Source organism: Protopterus annectens, chromosome 7.part1 (genome assembly GCF_019279795.1).
Source record: "Protopterus annectens isolate FY-2018-M chromosome 7.part1, PAN1.0, whole genome shotgun sequence".
Classification (NCBI taxonomy): Eukaryota; Metazoa; Chordata; order Ceratodontiformes; family Protopteridae; genus Protopterus; species Protopterus annectens.
The window spans coordinates 431310010-431322261 of NC_056740.1; the positions used below are offsets into that span (position 1 = coordinate 431310010).

Genomic DNA, 12252 nt, shown 5'->3' on the forward strand with positions numbered 1-12252 from the left:
GCCACTCACTCTGTGATGAGCCTTGGGGACTGGCAGACAGAAAGGTTGTCTGAGCCTTAAGTTTGGGTCTTTTTTCTGCTTAGGGAGCTAAACCACGGGACAACCATGACACCACTGCACGATGGAAAGAAGACTGCTGACTAAGGTGCTTAGACAAGATTTCAGCCCCATCAGATATCTGACACGAGTCAGAAGTAAGTTCACTGACAGAATACTTAGCTTTAGAAGAATTTCTCACTCCAGTGCAGACAGATGCACTCAACTGATTCAGGCTCAGACTGCAAGAAAGACTGATGCCATGGTGTCCACTGGCTCACTTTATACCCAACCTTCCTGATGTCAAGGTAGGGTGTCTGCCAGCTCAGGGAGGGGGAAATTTTGTTTACTCTTAGTCGGGCTGACACAAAGGGCTTCTGAAGCAGGAAATTCCGCAAGTCAGGACTGCAACAGTGAAGTACAAAAACAATCTGCCTGAAGACAACTCAGCTTGAGGAGCCCTGCTTGAAGCCAACATGACTATGGTTTTCTTTGTCGCATCAAAAGGCTCAGTAAATAGTATCACAGTTAAACTTTTCTACCCCCCCCCATGTCATTCCTGTTACCTAGGACTGAAGGCAGGCATTTATGGATAAAGATTTTAATCAAGCCAGGCTTCTTTAATCACTACCCCTTTTCCTATTGTGCATTCTACTGTTACAGAAATAATCCAGAGTATGCTATCCACGAGGACCACTGCTGCAGTACTTAAATATTTCTTTTCCTCACTAATAATGGGTCCTTGTACAGCAACTACAAAAAGCCCTACATTTCCAAAGACTCAAGCTCTACATGGGCGATTTGTCATTACTCTCTTTAATTTTTCTTATACGGTGTCATTGTTTAAATGAAACACTTATTCTCTCAGAGAACAGTAGGGCTTACCTAAAGTGAAGCTTAAGCTTATTTTCTCTTGGACATTAAAGTCTGGCCCAGGAAAATCCCACAAGAGGAGCCTGTATCACTTTATTCCTCTCCTCTCTCATGGGACCATAAACCTACCTATAGGGAGATCCATGGCTTGTGCACTGAGTCAAGTCTTCTCCCAGAGGCCATAATTTTAATGTACCACTAGGAAGTTATAGCTCCAGTTTACTCTAAATACCAGAGTCAGAAAAGCTGTTAGATTGCTGGCTTTAAGAAAAAAAGGAAGGGCTTACAGCAAAGTAAGCAAATATAAGGACAAATCTGCAGGCAGAACAGTACATTTTGGTAAACAGATTAAACAGTTTACTGGGCCACAACTTCCACCCCCAAAAGATAACTTTTGTTTAGAAATGAAATAAGAAACGTATGGTAATCTACAGTTGTACATATACACTACTGTAGTGCATACCAGTGCGAGAAATGCTTTTGGTTTCTGGCCACAGTGTTCCTTTATACATCAAGGTCTTAATATAGTTATGATGCAGCTTGCCAGCCATCTGGAATTTCTGGCTATGGACACACCTGACCTCACAGGTAGCAAAACTGCTCAGTCTAATCTTTCAGTACAGCACTAATACCCATCAATTGTGCTTGCATTATGTCAAGTGCAGGTACTCCTAGTTTTAAAAATGGGGGTAAAATGAAAGTGCATTTGATTCCATGTCAGCCCCATTACTCAAAAAGTACAGTTGTGTACCTACCATAAATGTAGATGTTACAGTGTCATTACACTTGGGTTATATCCTGCTGGCAGACTACCCGCAGTCTGCCAAAATTCCAAAGTCTAGGGCCATCGGTTGCTGTCGCTTCTTCCCTGACGTCAGTGCGCAGATGCAGCAGACGCCATTTTCTTCAGTTTTTCTTGCCACAGATGTCAGGTGCCCCCAAATAAGAAGGCTGGAAAAAAATCATGCTAAAAAGCATGCATGTACTAAAATAAACATTTCCTTCATCTACAAGCAAATACACCACATAAGTTGTATAGAATTAAGTACAGAAAAGTCCCAGCAAAGAAAAGGGGGATGGAGAGTGGGTAACCTGGACTGCAACAGTGAATACACTTGAACATCTACATTTATGGTAGGTACACAACTGTACTATGTTCATCGTGTTTCACTGTTGCAGTCATTACACTTGGGTTGAATCCCAAAGCTAAGGTTGGGTGGCTGGGCCTGAATAGGATTAGGAGAGGCTACCAGTGAGAGTGGAGGTAAGTGGTAGTGCTTGGTGAAAGTGTGCACTGAACTCCAGGTTGCAGCTTCTAAAATGTCTTTGGTTGGTACTCCTCTGAGAAAGGCTGCTGAAGTGGCTGCTGCTCTGGTAGAATGTGGCCTAATGCCCTTAGGCACGGATTTGTCATGTTGTGAATAGCAGAAGCGAATGCAGTGTCCTATCCATTTTGAAATAGTTTGCTTTGAGATGGGCTTTCCTTGTGATCCTGGCAGCATAAGCTACAAACAGTTGCTCAGTTTTTCTGAAAGCTTTTGTTTTGCCCAAGTAGAATCATAGCTGTGTATGTCCAAAGCGTGCAGAAGTCTCTCCCCTTTATTCTGGGAATTTGGATAGAATGTTGGCAAATTAATGGTTTGGTTAAGAGCCACACTGGATACCACCTTTGGCATAAATGTTGGGTTTGTCCTTGAGAGACCCTGTCCTGAAGAAAAATGATGAAAGGTTCCACTGCCATTCATGCCTGTAATGCTGAGACTCTTCTGGCTGAAGTTATTGCTATGAGCAGAGCAGTTTTCCATCCGAATTTAATATCAGTTGTACTGGCTGGCTCAGAAGGAGGCAATGTGAGTTTTTCTAAAACAAAATTGAGGTCCCAAGTAGGTATTGGTGCTCTCCTTGGGGGGGTCTTATGTTTTTTGCCCCTCTGAGGTACTGTCTTAGAAGTGGATGAGAGAAAATAGGAGGTTCTGTATTGTAATTAGCATGGCAGAGGCATGTATCTTAATTGATGAGAAGGATAGGCCTTTGTCCAGCATTTCAGTTAGGTATTGTAAAATCTGAGGTATATTTGGAGCTAGTGGTTCGAGTCCTTGTGCCTGGTTCCAAGCACAGAATCTCTTCCATTTTTCTGCACAAGATTTCCTAGTGCTGGGCCTTCTGGCTTCTAAAATGACATCCATAACAGCTTTAGAGAGAGGTGTGGTCTGAGAGGCTATATTATCTGCCATGCAGCCAGATTTAAGGTTCTGAGTTGACTGTGCAGAATCTGATTGTTTTGTTGAGTCAGATGATGAGGAATTAGATATAAAGTCCAGGCTGGGCCTTGAGACAAGCTCTTTAGGATTGGGTACCAGTGCTGGCATGGCCAGACTGGGGCAATCAGGATCATTTTTGGTTTCTCGTCTGACTTTTAGGAGCACCTTGGGAAGAAGAGGCAGTGGAGGAAAGGCATAAACTGTCAGGGTTTTCCAGCTGAACGACAGAGCATCCACTTTCCATGCTTGTAAGTGATAAGCACTTGTGCAGAATCTCTGTAGTTGGCAGTTGTGAGGGGAGGCAAAAAGATCTGTCTGGGTGTCCCCATTTCCTTGTTATCATGCTGAAGACCTGTGGATTTAGTTTCCATTTGTGAGGATCCATGAGATTTCTGCTTAGTTTGTCTGCCAGTGTATTTTTCATTCCTGGCAGGAACTGTGCCTGCAGCTGTACTCGATAGGTCAGTGCTGTGTTCCACAAAGTCATGGCTTGCCTGCAGAGGGGATAGGAATGTGTGCCCCCTTGCTTGTTTATGTACCACATAACTGTGGTGTCAGGTCTTTAGTAATAGTTGTCCTGGATGCAGCAGATCCTTGAAGGCTGTCAGGGCATTCTGTACAGCTAGCATCTCGTTTTGATTGATGTAAAGATGCATTTGCTCCTTGGGCCTCGTGCCCTGAATACATTTTCCTGCCATGTGTGCCCCACAGGCATAATCCGATGAATCTGTTGTAGTCTGCCTGGCTGTGGGTAAGGTGAAATGCCATCCCTTGTTGTGGTGACAGGCCAGGGACCACCATCGAAACTCCTGTTGCAGGCAGGGAATTAGAGTTATTATTGTTTCCAGGCTTTGGCAATGTTGAGTCTAAACACTTTTTAGATACCATTGTAGTTTCCTCATATGCAGTCTTGCATATGAAATTAGTAGAATGCAGGATGCCATGAAGCCCAGGGCTTGCATTTTTCTTGCAGGGAGCTGGGTCTTTGTTGCCATCATTTGAAAGTAACGAGTCAGTTGCCTTTGCTTGTCTGGCGTGAGATAAGCCATCTGGGCAGTTGTATTTAAGCTTGCACCCAAGAATATTATCTCTTGAGAGGGCACTAGTTTTGATTACATTTTGTTTACTGTATACCCTAGGCAAATTAGTAATACAAACGCCAGATGCTTTAGTAGAATGGCCTTGCTGTCTGCTTGAATAAGGCAGTCGTCCAAGTAGGGATATATCCGAATTCCTTTTTGTCTGCAAAATGCAATTACTGGTGCCAGGCATTTTGTGAAAACCCTGGGCGCAGTAGATAAGCCAAAGGGTAGTGCAAAGAATTGTTAATGTGTTGAGTCAGCTATGAATCTGAGGTATCTTCAGCAAGATTGTCTGATTGGGACATGCAGGTATGCCTCCTTGAGGTCCAAAGTAACTAGCCGAGCCTTCTTGCCCAGCATGTGTAGAAGTTGCTGCTGTGTTAACATTTTGAATTTTGGAACATCCAGGAAAGTATTTGGAATGAATGGGTCCAGTATTGGTCTCCAGGCTTTGTCCTTTCTGGGTAACAGGAAAAGTCTCTAGTAAAATCCTTGTCCCTGTTCTTGCTGTGGTACTCTTTGAATAGCTCTCATGTCCATGAGAGCAGAAATATGTTTGTGCCTCTGCCCATTGGTTTTGTGGCAGGTCCGGCATACCTTTTGATTTTGGAAGGGCGTGAAAGTGGAACCTGCAACCCTGAGAAACAATATTCAGTACCCATTTGTCCTGGGTGATTATGTGCCAATTTTGTGAGAAAGTGCTAGCTTTCCCCCTAAGGGTGCTGCCAAAAGGTAAATGCTTGGCATTTGTAGAGGAAGTCATTGGGACTGTTTCCTATAAGGTTGTGATTTGTCTTCTCCTTTGTGGGGGGCTGAAGCACCCCAATTGTTTAGGTCTGTAGGAGCCTTGGGGCTGTGATCTGCCTCTGTGGCCTGACACCGGAAAGGACCAATTTTTTGAAGGCCAGTTTCTGCTAAACCTGGCTGGTTGAACCTGTAAGAAATCCTTTACTGTCTGCATTGATTTTGCTTTATCCTCCATTTTAACACCTCTTATGCCTGAACACCAAAGTATCATGCTGTAGTGGTGCATCCAATAACATTACTTTAACATGTTCAGGTAAACTTTGTTCTTTCAACTAAGCATGCCTTCAAATGACAGAGCCGGTAACTGCGGCTCTACAAGAAGCCTCTAATGAATCATAACCAAATTGCAGAGTATGCTTTCCCACTTGTTCAGCTGCATGCAATAAATCCTGCATTTCCTTATTATCAGGACTTTGAGTTTGTAAGCATTTTCTGTTTTAACAAAGACACGAGGTACTGTTGATATTTAAGCATGTGAAACTGGCAGTTTAAAGCCCTTACTGTAAACTCCCCCCCCCCCCCCCCATCTATCCAGAGCTCTAGAATCCCTATCAGAGGGGACAGGGTTTTTTTGCAGTGGAAGCCTTAACCCCTTTGGGACCCTGAGAAATTGTTTCCGTGTCAGCAAGGCTTTTATGAAGAAATGTATGCGAGTCTGGGACCCTGTAAGTACCTGTCTGGCTTGACTGGTGCAGGGGGTAAAGAATCAGGAGACAGACTGGATTCAGAGAAATAATCAACAATATCAAGCACAGGGGGGATAGCCAGGGGCCTGTGCAGAGGCAATAAAAGAAAGTCTGAGCCTTTTCTTGGATTCTGAATTATCCTGGCTCTCGCAATGGAAATGCTCCCTCATGGTGTGCAAGTTTTCCCCAAAAGAATAATCCTCAGGCGGCGAGGCTGAAGGTATAGATTCTTCTGCATCAGAGTCCTTATAGGGAGGGAGAGAATATCCCTGATCTGAAAAGGAATCAGAGGAAATAGAAACATGGTCAGAGGAGTCAGTGTCTTGCCTAGGCCTTTTATCAGGAGGGGGATGGGAACTCCTAATTAGGTCCTCGGCCATTTTAAGCATCTGCTTCTTTGGCATGGATGACTGTCCAGGAGAATGCTGTACTTGTTTCCTTGTCTTTAATGGTGTTTTTGACTGCCTTGGCTGCTGCAGTGGACTTAATAGTAAGCTGTGAAGATCTGAAAACACCCTCAGAAGCCGATGCCTGCTCAGAGGCTCTGGACCCATTTGAGGGAATATTTTCCGCAGGCCCAATACCTTCAGTTTTCCCAGAAGCCTAGGTGTCTCCATGTGGGAGTCTGATACGGCCTGTGGCTCTGAGGTAGCGGGTGTCGGGGGCTGCGAAAGCACCTCACTGAGAACCGGCGACTGGCCTAGAAGAGGCTTCGCTGTCAGTTTTGGACCTCGGATGCCTGTCCTTTTCCGTGTCTTTGCGGTTTTTATGAATTCTGGTAGTCGGTTGTTCCAACAGCATTATGTGGTTAAACCTTCGGCCAAAGTAATGTAAAGCAAAATCAGACTCTGTTTTTGAATCCAGCACAAAACAGACTAGTAACGTCGTGGTCCGGGCCTAGGCAAGGAATACAGTAAGATTGAAAGTCCTTATGAGGTATTTGCTTCCCACAAGAAATACAATTTTTAACTTTTACTGACATCGGTCTGGAGCAAGAAAAAGTTTCCCCAACAGGGTACTTAGCTTTATTGAAGACTTCGGTTCTGAAATTCGATTTTGAAAATCTCCAGAGTCGGCCGACCGGCACTTGCGAACTGCTTTTGCTTCGGGCACCGCGCGACAAGAAATACTGAAGAAAAATGGCATCGGCTGCATCTTTTATACCCATGGCGCACAGACGTCAGGGAAGAAGCGACAGCAACCGAAGCCGGACCTAGACTTTGGAATTCTGGCCGACTGCGGGTAGCCTGCTAGCAGGATAACCCAAGTGTAATGACTGCAACAGTGAAACACGATGAACATCTTAAGATCCTACATTGAGGCCTGCAGTTCTGAAATTGACTGAAATTACCACCAGCTGCAGTCATCAAGCAACTCACCATAAAGCAGATTTGTCTGAAGTACGTGTACCCTTACCATAAATGGAGATGTTCAAGTGTATTCACTGTTGCAATCACCTGTGGATTTATCCCTGCTGTGGTAGTCCTCGGCCAGCCCGAATACTAGTCAATTTTTTTTGTGTTTGCTGCAGTCAGGTCATCAGTGCTATAAGGCAGCCGTGGCCAGCCGAGGGCTACCACAGTAGGGATAACCCACAGGGGATGATTGCAACAGTGAAACATCATCGTACCATAACTGCGGATGTTCACAACTTGGTACATGTTCGTGTGAATTTCCTACCTGTAGAAGTTCCAGGCAGTTTTAATACCAGAGCACACTCCTCCTCTAATATGAGGAATTCTGTGGTAAAAAGGTCAGCCACTGCCATCTTCAGATCCTTCTTGCTTCAGACTGCAAGCTTGCCTTCCCAAAGTCAAAAATCTAACCCAGACCTATGCCAGGCGCCAGAATAGGGCACCTGATGATCTAACAGTGAATGGAGGTAGATGAATAAACGGGGTACCCACTAACTCCACAGGGAGATGGACAGAGGGAATTGGTACTGCAACAGTGAATCCCATCTAAAATGTGGAATCATAGTAAGGTTCTAACAAAAGCACAACATTCTTAGTTCAGTTGGGCCAGAGAACACCAGACCCTACAGAAGGGCTGAGGCAAATTACACCCTGGCAGTAGTTTCAAAGGCGCTGACATCTATTAAGATGCTGCTTCCCAGATGCCCATAAGGAGATCTCTTAGGAGACGTGGTAGCAGCTGTAACTCTAGCTGGGCCAGATGACTGACACCTACCAAGGCTATGTGCTGGAGCAGCACCAGTGGTTTTTCTGTCCAGACTCAGCAGAAGGGAGGAACAATGCTACCTGGGACAGGTAGTAGCAAAAACTTATCCATGACCCATCTTCCCTGACCTTCTGCAACATCCCATGGGAGAGAAAGAGCATACAGAAAAAAGCCTGGCCACAGAAAGTGGAGTCCGTCATCCAAGCTGCCTTTTGAAGGACACTGGTGCAGACCTGCCTTTTGAAGGACACTGGTGCAGACCTTAAGAGGTGCCAGTTTTTGCGAGAAGCAAATAGTTCTGGCACACTCCATTTGTGAACTGAACCTGGAAAGACTTCTCTTTTCCACATCTATTTGCTGGTGTCAGAAAACCTGCTTAGACTGCCTGCTAAAGGTCATCCTGCCTTGTAATTTACTGCTCAGCTGGGGTAAGCCCCAATTTGTGTGCTGTGTCCTTACACCTGCATGGATAGTCTACAAAGCAGTTAAGAGTGAAGCCTTGTTAATGCATTAAACTGTGGTATTGTGCCCTGATCCTCAGGGCGTTAACTATTGCAGATGGCGCTGGTGGCCAGGATCACTGCCATCATTTAAATTATGCTCGTTTCTTGTACAGCCTTTTGTCCTAAATACTGCGAATCTTCAGGTTCCCTGAGTTGGCATCTATAGCATACCTAGTTTGCATTCTGAAGGCAACTCCCTTGTTCAGTCATATACCCTGTCCACAATTTTTTTTCTTTATGCAACAGAAAAAAATGAGATGAGTGTTTGTAGAACTGAAAATCCTAACACTCCCAAGCTTCCTCATGGGACGCCTGTCCGGGAGAAACTGCTGGAATCCATGTAGCAGAGCAGCCTATTTTCTGGCAGGTTATGTTGTTGAGGTTGGCAAGTACACACACAATGTAACAGGAACAGGATTTGGTTTTGGGGAACTGTTTATTTCAATCCTGCTTCCAGGAAGGTAACCAGAGAGGGCAAGGGTCGAATAGGATTTCTGGAAGTTTAGGGATAGGCTTAGCCTCTGGAAGTAGTCCATGGTGATTAAAGAATGATGTACAGTGCCCTACAGTAGGACATCAGAACCAAGCATGGTGTCAATACACTGGTCAAAGTAGACAAACCAAGAGCAACACAAACCTTGAAATAAACCCCAGCTTTGAAATGCAGAAAGAGTTGGTATCCCTGAGCTACACGGTAGGCATCTTTCAAATCCACTGTTACAAAAAGGGCTCTTAGGAAGACCAAATGCACAAGGTTTGTAATGTCAGCAGTCAGAACTCTAGTACTAGTAGGGATTTTATTTTCAGTGAATCTCCAAAAACCTTTCTTGGAAGAAGGAAAGTCTTGGGAGTAAAATCTCACCATGTATTTCGAGAACCAATTATATCGATACCTGCTTTAGTACTTACCTGTAGAGATACAGATTAGTATGAGCTCAGAAGTAATGGCCTGGAATCTGGCAAACTGTTTTCCTGAAACAGTAAGCAGACGCCTAGTGTTACTGCTTGTAAAGCCCACTTGTCCTGGCAACTCCCCCCAAACAGTTTTGCAAATCTATACAATTTTCTTACTACTGCAAGGAGATTTGTGGGTGCGTGCAAACTTGTCAGCTGCTTTCTGTGGGCCTTGGTTGTATGACCTCTAGTTCTACTTCCACAACAGCTTCCTTTGGTCTTTTTTTTTTTTTTTTTTGGGGGGGTGGGGGGTGTTTGAGAATGTGTGGTGGGAAATGAAAGCGAGGGGGAGCATCTACTGACCCTGGGAACTATAGACCCATTAGGCTGACCAGCCTCATCTTCAAGACCATGGAACGAATCATCACTGACATCATTAACAAAGACATAGGAAATCTCCAAATGCTTAACCTCGCCCAGTTTGGCTTTGTGAAGGGGAGAAAACGGCCGTTAAACTTGGTGTACTTCTTCGAAACAGTCACTTGGTATATATATTTAGAGAAAAAGCCCTGGATGCAGGCAAATCTGTACCTATGGCCTACCTAAACCTGGCCAACCTAGGAAGACCTGCAAGCAACCATGTCCACCTCCAAAAGGGTTTGACAGGCAAGTAGAAAAATTCAAAGGCTTCTAACAAAACTGGGAAAAGTACAGTTGTGTACACCTACCATAAATGTAGATGTTAGAGTGTATTCACTGTTGCAGTCCTGGTCACCCTCCCTCCAGCCCTCTGACTTCTCTCTACTTCTGCTTACCTTATTTTGGCATATCTTATCATGGGTATTTGCTTTTTGCTGGGAGTGTTTAATTACTTCCTATTTTGGGGGCACCTGACATCTGGGGCAAGAAACTGATGTAATGGCATCGGCTGCATGTTTTATACCCCTGAAGTCATCATCCGACGCAGATATCCCAAGACTCTGGTGTTCAGGCCAACTGAGGGCTACCTGCAGGCAGATGACCCAAATGTGAGGACTGCAACAGTGAAACACGAAGAACATCTGACCACTGGCTAAGTGTCATTTGGTCTTAGAATTACCACAAATATACAGAATTAAATGGAGTAGGGGGAGCACTTCCCCTCAAATTTAACAATTTGAAAATATATGCATCTGTTGGTCCAAAAGCAAGCATGAGACACACATGTAAAGACTGGTAATGGGGCAGTTCAAGGCTTGGCAACAGCAAGGCATGAACAAGGAGTCCACCAAATCGGAGAAATCCCAACTCATGGGGAACCACCAGCCACAAGTTAACTGAGTTGCACAGTCTGAAGCTTTCTACAGACAGACTTTTTCAGTCAGCATGAAACTCAAGAGTCAGACCTGGTACATCATGCGTAGCAGGAAAGTTAACATACAAGAAATTTTGCAGAAACAAGGTTACTGTGCCTTCATCAAAATTTAAGACACCATCTCTAACACGGTCAACACAAGTTACTACTGAAGTGCAAGTTAAGAACTCACTGGACTAAAATTTACACAAAGAAAAATCTAACCTCTCGAAAGACTGCACTGTAGAACCCTCTGGAAATCTTCCACGGTCTCTATGATCAAAGTCATTAAACCTTTGCTGGCGAGTATAGTCTGATCCATGACTAAAACGAGCATCACTGTCCATTGCCATCTTCTTGCTTTCACTCCAGAATGCCTCATCACGCCTGTGAATAGTTTCCATTTCAGAAAAAAGTCAGCTATTGTGCATCAGTCTTTACACCCAATGTGAAAGCAAAATCTAAAACCCTAAATGGCAAGTCCCTTACTGTCCCAACCCCCAAAAACAGTTCAATTCAAACAAAGGTCAATTTGCCCAAGGATCAGTTTACAAAATTAACACTACTCACACTAAGCTCTTTAAGCACTTGGCACAATGGTTGCTGCATGCGTGAATGCTCTAGCTCCTTCTGGGGTACAGAGCCCAAGTAGCAACATCATTCCTGCTAAGCACTGTTCCACCCTTGGATATGAAAGTACCAAATACTTGGAAGGCATTTCCTTGCTGTCAAATCAGTAAGTGTTGAAGACATTTCCTTCCTTGTTCAAAAGGACAGTCAACAGCTGCAGAATAGCTCTACAAGTCAGACTAGGGAGTTCTGATAGCTGAGAGAATACTCCTAGAAGATTATGGGATAACAAAAGTGCACAACTGCCTGAGGAAACTCAGCCTGTAGTCAGACTTAATATCAACAATGTAAGGGGTCACACCCAACCCTAGAAATACCTAGGCAAACAGCCCTTCTTGCACCATGGACACCACCACAGAATTGTAATGCTCCGTGGATGTGAACCCTAGGAACAAGTTTCTGTACCACGGACTGCATGCAAAGACAGGTCTGAAGCACCCAGAAACAATCACCTCTAATACAGACAATCCTGACAGGATCAGGAAGAGGCTTGTTACAAAAAAAACAGCACTGTTAAAAACAATCCCTCACCAGCGTAAACAGATTTCCAAGATTCACCGGCCCATCCTGCTCTTGGCAAAAAAGATGACAAATAGCAGCTTGGTCTTCATGAAGATAATTCTTACACAAGCAGTAGAGAGTTCAACAAGTTTAGGTGTTCCTCAGGGTTGGCTTTTTCTGGTCAAGGCATAGGCAGATGTACAGGACTAAAGGGTCCTACTACGTAGAAAATCTTTGAAGTATAGCTGTGCAACACATGTTAAAACACAGGAACTAGTGTTGCATATTAATTGCAACTGGGATTTGCCAGGACAGAGGCATTTTGAGGAATGGGTACAGGGAACAGGAAATAATCTGGCTTGTGGAAGACTAAGTACTCCAGAAGTTATAGCTAGTGAGTGGGATAAAATAAGAGAAGTTTAAAAGGAGTAGAAATAAAAAGAAAAAATCTGGTTAAGTAGTAAG

At 44.2% G+C, this 12252-nt stretch overlaps 1 protein-coding gene across 7 annotated transcripts in view; it reads right to left on the reverse strand.

Moving 5' to 3' along the window:
* Nucleotides 1–12252, reverse strand: part of SLTM (SAFB like transcription modulator) — a 738342-nt gene that overhangs the window by 165069 nt on the left and 561021 nt on the right. For 6 of the 7 annotated variants that reach the window (XM_044078891.1, XM_044078888.1, XM_044078892.1 and 3 more), the window contains one exon: nt 10882–11043. The exons of the other annotated variant lie outside the window; for it this stretch is intronic. In XM_044078891.1, coding sequence (XP_043934826.1) covers nt 10882–11043 — 162 coding nt within the window. The remainder of the gene's footprint in view (nt 1–10881; nt 11044–12252) is intronic. 7 annotated transcript variants of the gene reach the window in all.